Here is a 16,549-nt window from a genome sequence, read left to right on the forward strand (position 1 = left end):
GAAACGGAGCGTGCCATTCTGGAAAGTGTCAATCGCTATCCTTTCATTGTCAATTTGTACTATGCGTTTCAAGATCATGAAAAGCTATACCTCATCCTGGAGTATGCGCAGGGCGGCGAGTTATTTACTCATCTAGCCATGGAACGCATGTTCACTGAAGATGTTGCAGCGTTTTATATGGCGGAGCTAGTCCTTGCTCTTGAACACCTTCACCACAATATCGGCGTAATCTATCGTGACCTGAAGCCGGAGAATTGCCTTTTGGACACAGAAGGCCATCTTCTCCTTACAGATTTCGGGCTTAGCAAGGTAGCCTTGAACGGTGAAGACCGTTGCAATTCGTCTCTGGGTACTGTTGAGTACATGGCACCGGAAGTCATCCAAGGCAAGCCATACGGCAAAGCATGCGACTGGTGGTCCCTTGGTGCCCTCGGTTTTGATCTCTTGACTGGATCTCCTCCCTTTAAAGGGAATAACAACGCAAGAATTTCAGAAAAGATCATTAAGCAGAAGCTAGTTCTTCCATATTTTCTTGGCCCGGATGCGAAAGACTTGCTTACTCGTCTACTTCGCAAGGAACCAAACAAGCGCCTTGGTTCCAACATGCCCAAGGATATCAACACCATCAAAAACCACCGTTTTTTCCGCAAAATCGACTGGAAAGCTCTCGAGAGGCGTGAACTCGACCCACCAATTCGACCTGTAGTCACAGATCCCGCACTAGCCGAAAACTTTTCGGCAGATTTCACGACTTTGCCTCTCAGTCCAGTCGTGACAAGTAAAGGTGGTTTCCGGGACAGACTGAGCAAGGCTGAGGAAGGATTCAGTGCTGGCGGCCCAACCTATCCAAGGCCCATGGAGTCTAATGCCGCAATTCATGATGACCCATTTGGTGGATTCAGCTTTGTTGCTCCGAGCAGCCTGCTTGATAGTGAATATAACTGCGGAAGGGGGTGCATGGCTTGACTATATGGCAGTATTGGGGAAATGCTAGCTATCGTCTTTCAAGTGCAATATTTGTGCCGGGTACTGTTTGCATTCAAGCTCTTAGGAGCTGAGTGTTATTATATATTGAAACAAACTGGATCGATACGTGCCGTTTAGCGGATTTGTGGATTGATAGACATGACTCGGGTTACTATGCCAACCTTGCTAGAGTCACACGGCGTTTTTCCTTGATTCTTGCCTACGATGGATGGGTCTTATAGTTTTATCAAACATCTATGTCCTGTATTTCTTGCCTGAATCATCAGCGTTAATATTCTTATTCTTAGAAGCCCCATTTGTTCATAAATACCTTTAAGGATCTTACTGTTTAATTTTATGTTGAGACTGGGAGATGCCAAACGCACCCGCATCGGTGACCGTTGATAAACAAATCGTCCTCAGGATAGACTCGAACCGCGCCCATTGGTGCTTGTGGTAATAATATGTATGTATGTACAAAACCAATCCCATTGCCAGATATGTTACATCCCAAAACATAACAATTCAAGATCACAAAATTCGACTCTAAGGGGGTGGGGTATATATAGATCCAAAAAGTTCCCTCAAATACTCCATAGATATGCTGAATATCCGCTCTTAAAAGAAGAAAAAAAAGAAAACGCTCAGTCTGAGCCTGCGGCACTGTTGACAATTAATGCATCCTTTTCCCTGCGGATTCGACCTCTGGCGCGTGTTAGATGGCCGTCGAGCTCTCGATCAACTTCTCTCTCCGACAAGCCCAAGTCGAAGAACATTCCCACACACCAATCTAGGACAGACGTTACACCTTCAGCAACATCATTAGTCGAGGACTTTTCGTGCTTATTTTGTTCACTCAGGGCGCCCAGTGCAATTGTTCGGACCACACTGAGGTCTGGCATAACTAGCTTCCGATCCCTCCATGCGTGCCAGTGCGATTTGAAATAAGGCTCCACCCCTCCAGCCTCCGGATCCAGGTGCGATGAGAAGTAAAGTGTGGTATTTCCTCCGGAATTAATGCGCTGCGCACGCGGTGTTGCAGGGTACATACACCACTTGTCGTATAACTCTCGACCAGCGATACAGCCGTGGACTTCAACCACGGCGGATAGCAGAGTACGGAAGGCGTCGGCGGGTATGTAGCAGAGCGGGTCGATTTGGCCTTGCCATTTCAACTTGGCGGTTTCGCAAATATGCGAAAGTGAAGGTGACCCTATGGATTGGAAGATGTTTTGAAATTGATACAACATCTGGTCGGGAATGAAATTGCGCTCTTTCGAGAAGTCTTCAATATCGAATTTTTCCCTCTAGCAATAATGTCAAGATCTGTTTACCTTGACGTAAAGTTTGATCGTGGTTCTCCTGTGAAGTGAACTGGGTGAACCGGTCAGAGGGTTGATCCAACCGTATAATGGCGGCTGCGAGGGATGCGACATTCTTCGGCTCCCATAGAATGCGTTTAACGTGGCGAAGATACATTAGTAATTCCAGAGTGTGCTTCCACTGAAAGTTTGCTATCCTGTAATCTAGCAAAGGGTGTAAGATATTTTCGGGCAATGGCCGAGGCAGACTTTCTAAAACGTTGGAGAGCAGGGCAGAATTTTTAGTTTCGGTCGCAAAATGAATCAGCGCAGGAGATAGAACTTCATCGCTGTACATGCCAGTAGAAATTATAGGCCCCACGGATTCGCGTGGATTGACCATCCAAGATGCTAGGCTGAACACCTTCGAGTCAGTCAAAAGATTGAGGAGAACGGCGAGCGAAGAAGAGGGAATCTGAAGCCCTGAAAACAATGATGTTTCTCTGCTAAGCTTCGACGAGAAGCTAAATTTCGTTTTCCGCACGTTATGGGCCTTTATAAGATATTTGGACTCCAGGATTGACTGACGGATCATGAGGACCTTGTTATAGTCCACAGTTCCGACAAGTTTTTCCAAAACGTCGATTGTCCCCGAGATGTGACCGGTTGCAGCATACGCATTCAGAGTATAATGATATAGACCCAATATAAACCCAGAGTTTCTCGGCATGGCTCCCTTTCGTAAGAGCCTGAGCAGTTCCTCAAGTGAGATATCAAGTTCATCAGCAGTCGCCATTGAGGGAGCAACATTTAGGAGCAGGTCCAGAGACTGAGGTTTAACTTCAACCACAATACCTCCCGCCTCTAGGATCCGCATAATCAAGTAGTTGACTAGTCCAGAACGGACTGTAAGCTGGTTCTTTTGTAATATGCCGCGAAGTAAGCCTAAGCGCTCCCAGACTTGTCGGACCGAATCACCCCTAAAACTGACACCGGTCCTAACAGTGTTGGCAAGCCCGTCCATCACAGCAAGAACGACTTCATGGGTAATAGTTCGTTCTCCCATCCCTAAGAACGGGCCTTTGGCAATTTCTCGTCCCGGCGATGTTGCGAATTTCCCACAATGTTCCCAGGTGTCCTGATAGTCTATTTTTCGGCGATCAACGGGACCGTTTATCTTGAGTAAATTGGCGAAACTTGCCACTTTCCATTCTTTAGAGCGCTTTCGTACGTGTTGTAAGATCCACGCAGCTTCTCGAGCATAACCTCCTTCCACGCAGCACCAAAGGACCAATTCGAGCCAAACCCCGAATCCTAGTTGTCGCTCTGAGGAGCGTAACAACTGCATAGATGGTCTTTGACCTGTCGAGACGGCTAGCTTCTCCATGTTTGCTTCCAAAATAGTATCTGTCAGCGTGCTCATAATACGTGTTGTCAGAAGATGAATGATCGGCGGGCGTAACGGCGATATTTCTCCCCCATTCGGTGCCTCCTTGTAAACGTCTTTTGGGATATAGCCTAGATTGTGTAAACGGGCAAGGATGGAATAAAACTGCCGCATTACCGCCCTTGATTCATCGGGAGGCAAATCCGCAGCTTCAATAATGAAATACCCAAGGGTCTGCCATAATTCCTCCATGGTCCCAACCCGAAGATTTGTTTCTCCCATTCGAGCTCCTAGAACGGGTTCTTCGGAATATGAATCGTACGACTCTAGGGTCTGATAATTGGCTTCTTCCTGAACTGAGAGAGATAAGGTCGGATACCGTTTATCCTCGGTGATCTCGTCAAACGATAGCCCCGTTTCCCCCCAGTTTATATTTGACGGCAAGCCACCCAGATCTGGATGTTTCGACCGCAATGCCTCCATGTTATCAAGCAATTTATCAACGAGGGCTCTGACAGCTTGCCATCTACCCAGCTTGAGCCCCATATACGTCAGGAGATCAAAATTCATCAAAGATCTGGCTTGGAAAAGCAGCTGTAAAATGGCCTGGCATTGTTCTGGCTCATTTGGCAATTCATCTTCCGGGGTGTCGGTATGATGCGCCCGCAAGTCTGCCGGGAGATATTTGTCTAAAAACACAACCCATTTTGCAATATCAGTTCGCTCCGATCGAGGAACGGGACAGGGAATCCTCGTCGCACGGGAACGGGAAGCTCTGGTGATGTAGGGATGGACCGGAGAGCTTTCGGCAGAGGAACCGGAACGACCGAGTTTCGTGTTGAAGCCTCTAGCAGGCAAAGGTATGCGACATCGCCGATTAGACAAACGTAGCCAGGAGCCCGGGAGGATTCTTCCGCCTGGCCGCAAGCAAATGATCATGACACGACGGGAGGAAAAATTGTAGGAGAACGCCCCTGCTGAACTAAAAATCCACGCTCAATTGACATGCCTGAACCATGGCTAGCCCAAGAGCACAGTGTTATACACCTGTAGACATCAACGGGTCGACTAGAGCGCTGTCGGCATATCAATGCACGGAAGTGCTTTTTTGAGAAAATTGGACGCCGCTTAGCTAATCATCAACGATCAGATAAGATTACCAAGCATCACGTGGGTGCTAAGATCGCTGAGTCAGCCACAGGCCAAAGCCAGCTCTAAAGAAGGCCCTCCAGGAATCTCCAAGCTGTTCAACAGCGGCATCAAGAGCCAGCCAGGTAGTATGTACTGTGCGCAAAGCATAACTCCAATGATTATTGACAAAGAAGTGCCATGACGCTCTTCAGCTATACTCAAAAGTCCTAGAAACAATAGACAAGGTATCAAACACGAACCCAGTGCCCAGCCAAAACATACTGTACTCCAGGCTATCATGAATCATAAACCATTAGGGCAACTTGACATACAGGGTTGCCCTGACCATTCATTCCGTTTCCATTTCGTCCGGCTGGTCAATCTCGTCACCGCCCAGCTCCTGTTCAACCTCGTCAACAATGAAATTCTCATAGTCCTCCAGGCCCTTCTGGATATGGACTTTGAATCGGATAATGTCGTTTAACATGCTCTCGACGCCAGTATGGAGCTCCTCCCGCAAGGCGTTTGCTCGTAGCACCAGCTGCTCGTACTCGATGTTAGTATTCATTTCCCTCTGCTCCATCAGCTGGACACTCTCCGTCAAGCTTGCGCGCATCTTCGCAAGCTCCTTTTCCATCTTTTCAATCTGAGCGTCCGACGCCAATTTCTGCGTTGTTGTAATTTCTTTTGTCTTTTCGAATTCTTCCTCCCGCTGCGCGACGTTTATGTTCCAAAGCTTCAACCTCGCTGCGTTTTTCTTCCATGGCCTCCTTGATGTTATCTAGCAAGTCTCGACGATTCATATCGTCGTCAAGCGCTATTTTTCGTCTTTCGTAGATATCTTTCCGCAGCGCCACAAAGTTATTTCGAACAACACCTCGGAGATCCAGATTGATCAGATTAGCTGGGCTATAGCCAGTGAAGGCATCGGCAAGAAGACGGTCACCTTCCGGGGAGCCTCGATTTTGCGATCTGCCAAGTTGCGATGACGAGAAATTGTTCTGATTGACGTTGAGATGTAACTCGTAATTATCCTGTTTGGCGTTCGTAGCGGCAGAAGGGATCAACCCAGTTTGATACGCAAGTGTGTTGTATGTTTTCACCACGTCTTCTAATTCTTCGAGTTTTCGATTGGCCTCCGCTTCTTTCTCCATGACTCGTGCATGCGTCTCTTCTAACCTGACGAGAATGTCTTCAACACTCTTTTGAAGACGATCACGTTCCGAGTTCATACGGTCAATGTCCTGGATCGTGATTCCCTGCTTATCAACGCTTGATTGTAGGTCAAGCCGTTCCTCTTCCGCGCTTTGAAGTTCCCCGTCAACTTTCTTAACCTCCTCTTCTAGTAGCTTGATCCGATTGTCATATTTTTCAATTTTCCCCTGAACATTTTCGTTATAATCTTCAAATTTTCGCTTGTCATCCTCAAGTATTTTAAAGTGCTTTTCCAACTTTGCCATATCGGGTGCGTTTTTCTCAAGTTCTTCAATTTGATCGCGCAATGCTCGATTCTCCTCTTCTAGTGCCTGCATTTCTTGGATATACTTTTCATTTCCGCGCTCAAATTCAGCAGCCATGGCCTCAACATGTGGAATCAGCCTCTTTTCTGCCTCTGCATCATCTTCATCCTCGCCTCCCTGTAGCCAGTCATGATAGGCGCCGGAGAGAAAGCGGAAAATGATGCGATCTCCCGTGACGTCGACGCCGGCTTCTGCACACGCATAGTCGTATTGGTCCATAAAATATCGTTCCAACATTTGTGCCAGCTGCATCATCCAATGAAGCATGCCCAAAAAGGTTGGCCAATTCTGGCCGCCGACTGCAGCAAGTTGGGATTTTGTAATACTTTTCTCAAAAGGGTATCGTAACTGCTTCAAAATCGGCGGTACTTCAGAGTCTATACTTTTCTGAAACTTGTATCCTGGGTCAATCCTCCTATATAACCACTGGAATATGTAGTTGAAGTCCTTCTGAGTCGGCGACCTGAGAGTATTTTGCGTCAAGGAGTGTTTCATTTCAAGCTCAAAATTGTTTTGTGTCAAATACTCCAATATTTCCTGACTTATCCTGGCTTGGAAACTTCGGTCTCTCAGAGGACGGGGGTCACGGGGGACTCCCGCTGGGACAGGCGTTTGGGCAAAAAAGGACTGGTGCGGTGCAGGTCCCATCGAGGGCCGTGACAGAACGCTACTTCGTCGTTGCAACTGCGGTGGGGGAGGTGGAGGAGGCATAGACATCGGAGCATAGCTCTGTCTGCGCGCGCTGGCGCTGTTGAAGATATTGCTAGATACAGAGCGTCGCACGGACGACAGTGCACCGTCGGCCCCAAAATTCCCCCCGGAAGAGGCCCTTTGAAACACTGGCTGCTGTAGCCGGCCGGCAGATTGGCCGATAGATGTAGCACGCGCATTCTGCGATGTATAGGAAGGATTTTGGAGGTTTGCGACAGAGCTGGTCCGTTTCAGAGCGGAGGACGGTTGAGGGAGGGATGAGAAATTCTGGACGTTTCCCAGAGTCTGAGTTAAGGTCTACATTAGCTTCCCATTGATGGAATGGCATGTTTAATGGACTGCGACTGTACCTCGCGTGGCCGCCGTATGCTAAACAGCCCCGTGTCTTGCGCCATCGTCAAAAAACAAGAACTACCAGCTCAGCACTCGCAGCAGTCCGGATAACACAGTATAACTACAGGCCATAAACGCCTAGCTTGGTCAATGCCAAAAAGAATCGTCACCACCGGAAAAAAAGACGGGCTGCCCTCCTGGCGTTGCTTCGACACTCTTCGTTGATCGACGTAAACAAACTTATCTGTTACATAATCTGCCAAGGCTTTATCTTACATAACACACCTCGTCACGGGACCACCGGCTAAGATCCAGCCTCGGCATTGGATTCCTTGGCACGGCCTTTCTCTTTCGATCTTTTGGGATCGCAGTCACAAGCAACGACATCGAGGGTGTCGATTCGGATGAAAGCCTTTTCAACGTCCGTTTAACCGCTTGTCAGAGCTCGAATTTGCTGTGATACCCGTGGCATGAGATAGCCAGTTTTGGCAGCTCAACTCGCATCTACCACAATGGCTCGCGAGGAGCTCATCTCCTCTGCAGTATGTATCGCTGTTGCTTGATTCTCCCTTGCTATCAATAGCTACTAATGCCTTTCTATTAGGTCACCTGTACGCATTCTGTCAAGTCCCTTATTCTGAGCCGGAGTACCTCCAATACTAACTAAACATTGCCTTTTCGCAGTCCTCCAAGATCCCTCAGTGGCCTCCGCGCCCTTGGACAAAAAGATTGCTTTCCTGCAATCCAAAAACCTCACGAAAGAAGAGATTGATATTGCTTTTGCGAGAACAGGCGAAGAGAAAACTTCTACGCCCGTCGTGTCGAATCAAACCGGCGGATATGCACCCCAGCAGCCTCGACAGATTGCTGTGAATCAGGGCTATTCCTATGGACCGAATTCATGGCAGCTCCAAGCACCTCCGCCAGAGTAAGTCTTGGAGCCGAATCACGTGTGCATCAAGTTCTCTGAGTTTAAGACTAACAGACCATTCTTTGGCTAGGCTTCCCAGACGGGATTGGCGAGACTGGTTCATCATGGCGACAGTGGTTGGTGGTGTTGGTTACGGTCTGTACGTTGTAGCAAAGGTAATTTCTCCCATGCCCTCTTCAATTCCACACTAATGATAAAAATAGAGGTATATCGCGCCACTGATAGCACCTCCAACCCCACCTCAACTACAACAAGACAAAGAGAGTATCGACGAGCAATTCTCGCGAGCATTCGCACTGCTAGACCAGTTATCATCAGATACATCAACACTAAAGGCCACAGAGGATGCACGAACGGAGAAGCTGGATACTACTCTACGAGAAGTAGAGGACGTAGTTACAGAACTGAAAAGCTCCTCTCGTCGACGAGACGACGAAACCAGACGTATTGCCGAGGAAGTCAGAAATCTAAAAGACGGAATTCCGAAGGCGATTGAAGGCTCAAGGGAAGGAAACGAAAAGCGCCTCAGAGAGCTGGGCGCGGAGTTGAAGAGTTTGAAACTCTTACTCGGGAACCGCCTGGGCGCCAATCCCAGTGCTGGTGCGACCCTTGCAAGCCCAGCCTCGCCAAATCCGGAGACAAATGGAGCTTCAACTGGCGCTCAAGCACCACCAACTAACCCCATCTCCTCCCCCGCTCCACCAAACTTCTTCGCATCAGTACCTGCACCTAAAGATCCATCGAAAAGTCCATTCGCTTCACTAGGTAAACCCGCAAGCATCCCTGCGTGGCAAATGGCTGCCACAAGCAAGTCGAAGCCTGCTGCATCGACGCCCCCATCCACCGACGATGTTGAGGGGAGCTCTAGTGCCGGTGCAGATACTACTACAGCCAACGCCCCCCCAAGCTAGAGCTAATTATCTACGAGTACGCCAATTTGACAGGCCATCGCCCGCGTGGAAGTTCGTTTGATTATGTTGCATTTTTTTGGACATTCTTAATTCATTTTCTTGTGCATTTCCGGTTTTTGTGACATGTATTATCCCGCTGCAGCGCATCAATTGAAGGATGCCTTTGAGCTTTTTAATTCTAAACAACTTTGTCTTCAATGGTCCAGAGTTGGGCAACTGTTCTCCTAAATATATGCAAAGCTATTATATTGGTAGTCTCTATGAATCAACGAGTCATGAAGTCACTTATCAAATTTCTCGTTACAGTAGAGCGGACTGCGTTGCCCGTTCCGGCGCCAAGAAACGATTAAGCTTCCCTGCCCAAGTTCCGCCCGCATCCCTGTCTCCGCAACCGCCATTTTACAATCGCGGACACTCCGCACCGGTCGCCTTTTTTATGATCATTGATACAGAAGTAGAACACCATGGATCGGTCAAGACGCTCAAGACCCTCGTCGCACCAGCATCGTTCTCGCTCCCGTTCTCCGCGCAGGCAAATTGGCCGCCATGAACACCGTCGCAGGCGGGATTCCTCTCCCAGAAGTGCTAGGCCCTCCGAGCCCACACTGCCATCCCTACCTTTCGGCGCAAGCCCACTATCAAAGCGCGACCAGAGTCACTATGAACCTATGCTTGCCATGTACTTGGATATTCAAAAAGGCATCGATCTAGCCGAACTCAGTGAGCGGGAAATCAAAGGGAGATGGAAAAGCTTCATGGGAAAATGGTAACTATCCTTCTGTCTCTTTCTGCTTGCCTTGGAGATATATACATATTGTGAAGCCATGTGCTGACGTAGTTGAGGAACCGTGGAGAACTCGCAGAAGGTTGGTACGATCCAAAGACCCTGAATAAAGCTCGAGACGCCGGCATTAGCAGAGGCCCGTCCGAGGCCCGTAGCCCATCGCGCGCTTCTAGCCATTCAAGAGCACGGCCCGCCGTCTACGAGGAATACAGTAGAAGAACTCGTTCAATTACGCCTGGAGATGAAGTTTCCCGAGCTGGGACGCACCCCCATGGCTCACCAGGCCGGCCAGCATATGAAGACGAACGATTAGCAGACGGGGACGAAGACTCTGACACTTATGGACCCCAAATCCCCATCGAGCAATATACTCTATCAGAAAGTCGCGAATCACGGCGTATAGACAGGTCCGGTCCCAAGGTCCCGACCACACAAGACCTTCAACTCCGACGAGGTACGAATGGAAACACCCCCCCCTGCCCCCCTCTCACATCCCATCCCCAATATATCTATCTAACAAAAACAATCCCCACCGCAGAAGCGCAACTCTCCTCTGCCCAAGAAGCCCGTGAAACCCAACGCCTCTCGCACACCCAGTCCCTAAAATCCCACAAATCCGAACTTCGCCATATCGCAGACGAAATCACCCCCCGCGCCGAGCCGGGGACCCGCGAACGTCGTCTCGAAAAACGCCGCGAGGCCGCCTCGTCGAACCGAGCGTTTGCAGAGTCTCGTCGCGCCGCATCTCCCGGCGAGGCTCCGGATGCAGAATTGATGGGCGGCGAGGGTGATCTTGACACGCTGAAATCCGAACGTGAGAAGGAAGTGCGTAAGAAGAATGAGAGGGAGATTAGGAAGGAAGAGATGCTGCGTGCAAGGGCGGCAGAGCGCGAGGAGAGACTCAAATCCTATCGCCAAAAGGAGGAGGAAACTATCTCTTATCTTCGTGCCCTTGCGAAAGAGAGATTCGGATGACTGTGCTATCTTAATGCGCTCTGCTCCCGGGTTTATGTGTGATTTTCGAAATTGACCCCGTTGAGAGAGCTGCCGCATTTACCTCTATATGGTAAAAGTTTGAATTAGTGATGGCACAACGTCCGAAGCTGCAGTTATTCACCCACCATCAGCACGCAAATCATCCTCAAGTCACTTCCCTTGGTTACTCCGTAGACTCTTCAGTTTTGTAGTTCTTTAGCACATTATCAGCGCTTTATCTGCTCCGTACTGACTTGTGGGATTCTTTTTTGTAATATATTTTGCATTTTCGCTATATATACCTTTCTAAGATCAATACTAATGATCATACTACTCATCAAGTCATTAAAGGTTCTAGGGGAATAGTTTTGTATGAAAAACAGCTTTCCGAGCTAGATCCCAAAGTCTTTCATACGATTTTATACTGAAGTGTGGGTTTTTTGGACAGAGTGAGAGTTTACAAGAGAGTTTAGGGGGTTATATTTGGCTGGGATGTTACCATTATTCTGATGACGACCGCATACCATCGGTGCCTGATTGGGTACTGGCGTTTGTTCTCATCTCCTTTCTCCTTCGCCAATTATTTCGGCGGCGGCGTCGCCGGTGTTTGGAGACATTCTCGCTCAGTTTAGCGGGCGGACGTTCGTTTGCAGTAACTCCATGGCCCGAGCTTTGAGACTCCTCCGATCCTCTGCTCGAGTTTTCAGTAGTCCCATTCATATTGATGAGACCTGCTGGTTCGCTTTTTGATAACTTCCGGCGGATGATACTTTTCGTTTTGTTATTCTCTATTGCTGATAGGACTTCATCCCCATTGAAGATATCGGCTTGTTTGGTTTTCGACGGTTCCTTCAAGGATGCTCCAATTGACTTCACATCGTTGTTCGGTCTCTTGTCTGGAGAAGTAAGGGTAGGCCTAATACCAGTATCTGGTTTAGCTTCTACTTCTGTATCTGGGAATTTCTCTTTTGTAGGGCCTGTGCGTATCTCCACGCTTTCTCCAGTGTCACTCGCATATCCACTAGGCGGGTGGTCGACATAGCGACTATTCAAAGTGTTGTGATTCGCATCAACTTGGATGTAATATGGATGTGAAAAGCCGGAACTATAATTTTGGAATGCTCTGGGAACGAACTCGGGTGCTTCAGGTTTCAAATTTCCGCTGGTATGATTCATGATTTTGGACGTTTTCGTCGATGAAGTCGCATTAAGACAGCGGCAGCAATGCTCGCACAAATCTTGGCCAATCGAAACCTGTGGTATTTGAGACGTTATAGAGCAGCTTCGTATATCCGGACGTTCTATTTTAGCGGCTTCGAAAGGACTTCTGGCTGTAGTAGATCCCGATTGCATTTGTGAACAAGTGATGTCCTCCACCGTCGTGTCAACGAAGCCTATATCATTGATAACGGCTTGAGGTGCCTTGTCCTCCAGTGTGTCTGTGTGAGAGAAACCTTGCCAACTGCACAAGCGATGATAGTAACCTTTTGCTCTCAAAAGTTGGGAATGACTTCCTTTTTCAACTATTTCACCGTCGTTTACCACCAATATCTGATCAGCATTCATGATTGTAGAAAGACGGTGGCTATGCAAGGAAGGTCAGTAATTACAATATGGCACCTGCAGTTGAAAGTGGCTTACGCGATAACAATTGTCGTCCGACCAGCGCAAAGTAGCTTCAGGCTTTTTTGCACGTGGGCTTCGGTCTCACTATCCACGCTGCTCGTAGCCTCGTCTAAGAGTACTACTTTCGGGTTTTTAATCATTGCTCGTGCGATGGCGACACGTTGTAATTCGCCGCCCGACAACTTCATGCCGCGTTCCCCAACCAAAGTGTCGTAGCCATCTGGAAAGCTCATGATCTTTTCGTGAAGGGCAACGGCTTTGCATGCATCCACGATTTCCTCGTCAGTAGCATCAAGTTTCGCGTAGCGAATATTGGCCATTATTGACTCGCAGAACAATATAGGATCCTGAGGAACAATACCCAATATTTCACGCAAGCTCTGAAGGGTTACACTTGAAATATCTTGCCCATCAATATTGACAACCCCAGCAGCGGGATCGTAGAATCGACAAAGCAGCTTCAGGATAGTCGATTTCCCTCCTCCAGTTTTGCCAACAATTGCGGTAGTCTGGCCAGGAGAAGCCTTAAAATTTATATTTCTCAGAACTTCCCTCTTGCCATCATAAGAAAATTGGACTCCTTTGAATTCAATGCAGCCGCGCTCGAAACTCAAGGGTTTAGCATTGAGGCTGTCCGCGACTGTCGGCTTTTGTCGTAGGAGTCTAAGTAGTTCTTCCGCGTCCACCATGTCTTGAACTGTATGTTCAAATCCGTTCGCTAGGGACTGAAGAGGAGACGATAACTGGGCCCAGTAGCTGAGCATCATGACAAAACTTCCAATGGGTTTGAAACCCAAGGAAACTTGATAAGCAGCGATCAAACAAGCGACCATAAGTCCCAACAGTAGGACAAAGGATTGAAGCGTATTTTCAATACAGCCCCAGATCCTAAGCCCAAACCGCGATTTAAGGTGCTCTCCGACAGCTGAATGATATCGATATTGCTCATGAGGAACGCGGTTGAAATACGAAACAGTCTTCCAATTAACAGTTGATTCACACAAGAGAGTAAATTCCCTTGTTCGCTTTTCGATCGACTCCCTCTGTTTGGTCTTTTGGATGTTAATTATTTTGTTTGATGTCCACAAAAACATCACGGTAACAGCCGCCGTTACCAGCGCCATATACGCATCAAAAAGATAGTATAGAATGCTGACAGCCAATACCAGATCTATCATGGTGGGAATGACAAGGAAGCAAATGTGGTTGACCACATCCTTGACATATTGGCCACGGATAATAGTTTGCCAGACCGCACCGGAAGCTTTGCTGTCATGGAAGTCGCACGAAAGAGACATAATATGGTTGAATGCCGTTGTGCTAATTTTCCGGTACGAAAGGTCTTCAAGTGGCATCCACATAAAGGATCTAAGTGCCGTTAAGCCACCGCTCGAGTCAAGAAATCGAAGCGCAATAAATATTGCTATTTCTTTCCAAGGGACCACCCCTGGATCACACTCGATGAATCAACCAAAATGTTTCATACGAAAAGCAGGGTGTCAGTGCTTACCGTCAGACTTTGTCAGGAGATTTGTTATCAGCCCAAGTTGTAGCGGGATAATTACGTTCATGACACGTTCAACTACCAGACACCCCCCAATACCTACGTAGAGCAGCTGGCGGCCAGGCTCACCTGAAGGCCAAAAGAATGGTAAAAAAGCCTATTGCCCGAATTAGGTGCCATATGCCTTTCGAATACAGAATACGTACCCTGAGAAACTCTACGATATCCCATAAGGTCTTCCGATCCCCATCATCGACGAGATCATCCTCGGGACTAAGATCACTTCTACCATTCGTTTTGGACGACGCATCGACGTCAGACTGAGCTGCCGAATTATTCTCGCAAGAACCGTATGTTCCCTGTATGGGCCGTGGTTCTCCCTGCGCTATTAATAGGGGCGTATTCTCCTCGTCTCTCCCGCCTTTTCCCGTTAGCACAAAGCGTGAGCCAGAAGCTGTTAATATAAGCGTAACTAGCAGGGAGAGTCGAAAGGTCCCTATTAAAACCTCTGAGCTTGTACGAGGAAGTTGTAGCCTCAACGTAACCAGAAGAAATAAAACTTCAGCCGCCAAGTACATCGCCCAAGTGCCGTAGAACGGGTACGCTGTGGGTGCTGCTGAATCGATGTACCACAGAAGATTCACAAACCAGAGGAGACACGATGCCCAGGAGTAAAACTGCGAAAAGAGTTAGCTGCCCTTTTACAGTACCATTTACTACAGTGCCTGTCACTCACGAGCTTTCCATTTACAGTCGGGGAACTTGCTCCTGGGGCAGCCCAAGCGGTTAAAATCACAGCATCCGCTGCCTATCCCGCACAGAATCGTCAGTACTTGGCTGCATAACAAACGAGGATCCCAGCGGCGACTCACATAGCAAAAGAACACGGCTGCCACAAAGCAGCCGATCATGAATCGCCAACGCCATGCGGATCGACCCGATTTCGCCTTTTCGTCTGAAGGACGTACGGCTCGAATGCAAGTTGCAATAAAGAAAAACGAAGCAGAAACGGCCGGTAAAGCGGAGTAGAGGACTTTAACCAAGGCCAGCTCGTTCTCAGAAGGGACGTGGGCCATGCCGAAATGTGCACTCCGTGCGTGATATCAGAAAGCAAGTCAGAACGCCAGAGCACAACATGGATGTCCTCGTCTACGAGGGCCTCATTGCCAGCGCAGGTCGAGTGTCGTTGATGGCGCGAAAGACGGAAACGGCAAGAGCAGACGTTGGACAGCCAGATCAAGCAGGAACGACGCGCAAACTGGGTCATGTGCTGTTTTGGGAAGGCACGGCAAACAACAGGGAAAGAGCAAGGCGTAGACGGCCGTAACAGGAAGGAAGCAGGCGCTACATCAGCAACAGGCGGCTCTTCGCAACACACGCAGCACAACAGCCTCACGATCTCTATAAAAATCCGTGTTTGAGGCGAAAAACGAACAAATGGACCAGGCTGGACGGCGTCTGCGGTTCCCCCGGGCGCGTTGCCTTCGCCGCTGGCTGATCAGATGAGAAGAGTGTGGCGTTCTTTGTCGAGGAGAACGCTGCGTTCCCACCCCTTTTCTCTCTCGGTTCGCGCTCTCCTCTTCACCGGGCTGAAGCGACGGGAGGGAAAGAAAAGACGAAGGAATGTAACGACTGCCGCAGCATTGAAAAATTTAATATTTATAGCACTAGGCTGAGAGGAGATCCCATGCCAGCCTCTGCAGCTAGCCCAGCAATCAGGAACGGCCGGCGAAGTGGCAACAAAAGCTGACTAGTTCAAGGGTCTATTGGAGCAGGAATGCAAAAGGGATCATTTTTGCTGATGTGTCCAGAACTTCCGCATCACTGATCGAAGCCCGGGGGAAGCAGAGCATCGAAGCCCCCCGAGAAAGTCACGCAGGGTCAAGAAGCCATCGCATCCAATAGTGTTGGGATGCTGAGAGCTGTTAAGTTACACTTCTAGCCGCGACACCCCGTCGAATCAACACGCTCTCAGCGAAATGAGAAATGCTTAACGATGGCAACTAAGTGGAGCGTGATGGACTCTATCCTTGCCAAGTTGCCAGCACTTCCTTTTCGCTGCAAGGTCGCCCAGTGAATGTTACTACCGGGACCCGGACCCCAAATAATATGCATGGCTCTCGTGTGCCTAGCGATGCCAGCAAGTGGAGAGCTTTCTCGAGAGGAGAAAGGGGAACGGTTGGGATAACTAGCTGTGGCGGCTGGCCAAAATTTATCACCAAGCACAGGACTTGCGAAATCGGAACTGCAGGCAAACAATACGGAGAAGTTATTAATCGTGATCTCAACAGAAGGGCACGAGACCAATTCTACCTCCAAAGCCCAGCAACCCTAATGAGGACCAGTATTTGAGCTACTCTTTGCAAGCACACAGGGGATAAATGGGGTTTCGCCATGTGATGACTGTTTTGATGCTCTTTACCACAAAGAACAGGAGCAACAAGCGAGATCCACGGAAAAGTGTGAGCT

General features: G+C 48.7%; 6 protein-coding genes across 6 annotated transcripts in view; 3 read left to right on the forward strand and 3 right to left on the reverse strand.

Annotated features, from left to right (window-relative positions):
- UREG_07348 (serine/threonine-protein kinase psk1) overlaps positions 1-966 on the forward strand; it is a gene marked incomplete at both ends in the record, with an annotated part of 1,779 nt that extends 813 nt beyond the window's left edge. Inside the window, one exon of the mRNA XM_002582529.1 lies at positions 74-966. Within this exon, the coding sequence (XP_002582575.1) occupies positions 74-966 (893 nt within the window). The remainder of the gene's footprint in view (positions 1-73) is intronic.
- Positions 967-1,610: 644 nt separating this feature from the next.
- On the reverse strand, positions 1,611-4,593 carry UREG_07349 (uncharacterized protein; the record flags this gene model as incomplete). Its single annotated transcript, XM_002582530.1, has 2 exons — positions 1,611-2,239; positions 2,301-4,593. 2 exons carry the CDS (start codon positions 4,591-4,593, stop codon positions 1,611-1,613), a joined length of 2,922 nt encoding a protein of 973 aa, XP_002582576.1.
- An 833-nt stretch (positions 4,594-5,426) lies between these two features.
- On the reverse strand, positions 5,427-6,953 carry UREG_07350 (uncharacterized protein; the record flags this gene model as incomplete). The annotated part of the gene is made up of 1 exon (XM_002582531.1): positions 5,427-6,953. One exon carries the CDS (start codon positions 6,951-6,953, stop codon positions 5,427-5,429), a length of 1,527 nt encoding a protein of 508 aa, XP_002582577.1.
- A 908-nt stretch (positions 6,954-7,861) lies between these two features.
- UREG_07351 (uncharacterized protein) lies at positions 7,862-9,191 on the forward strand (the record flags this gene model as incomplete). Its single annotated transcript, XM_002582532.1, has 5 exons — positions 7,862-7,891; positions 7,954-7,996; positions 8,034-8,277; positions 8,351-8,435; positions 8,484-9,191. 5 exons carry the CDS (start codon positions 7,862-7,864, stop codon positions 9,189-9,191), a joined length of 1,110 nt encoding a protein of 369 aa, XP_002582578.1.
- Positions 9,192-9,954: 763 nt separating this feature from the next.
- UREG_07352 (uncharacterized protein) lies at positions 9,955-10,950 on the forward strand (the record flags this gene model as incomplete). Its single annotated transcript, XM_002582533.1, has 2 exons — positions 9,955-9,957; positions 10,030-10,950. 2 exons carry the CDS (start codon positions 9,955-9,957, stop codon positions 10,948-10,950), a joined length of 924 nt encoding a protein of 307 aa, XP_002582579.1.
- A 501-nt stretch (positions 10,951-11,451) lies between these two features.
- On the reverse strand, positions 11,452-15,156 carry UREG_07353 (uncharacterized protein; the record flags this gene model as incomplete). Its single annotated transcript, XM_002582534.1, has 6 exons — positions 11,452-12,535; positions 12,592-14,023; positions 14,087-14,237; positions 14,287-14,757; positions 14,817-14,888; positions 15,049-15,156. The coding sequence occupies 6 exons, from the start codon at positions 15,154-15,156 to the stop codon at positions 11,452-11,454; spliced, it is 3,318 nt and encodes a 1,105-aa protein (XP_002582580.1).
- Between the last annotated feature and the right edge of the window lie 1,393 nt (positions 15,157-16,549).

Source organism: Uncinocarpus reesii, genomic scaffold (assembly GCF_000003515.1).
Source record: "Uncinocarpus reesii 1704 scaffold_5 genomic scaffold, whole genome shotgun sequence".
In the NCBI taxonomy this organism is placed as follows: domain Eukaryota; kingdom Fungi; phylum Ascomycota; class Eurotiomycetes; order Onygenales; family Onygenaceae; genus Uncinocarpus; species Uncinocarpus reesii.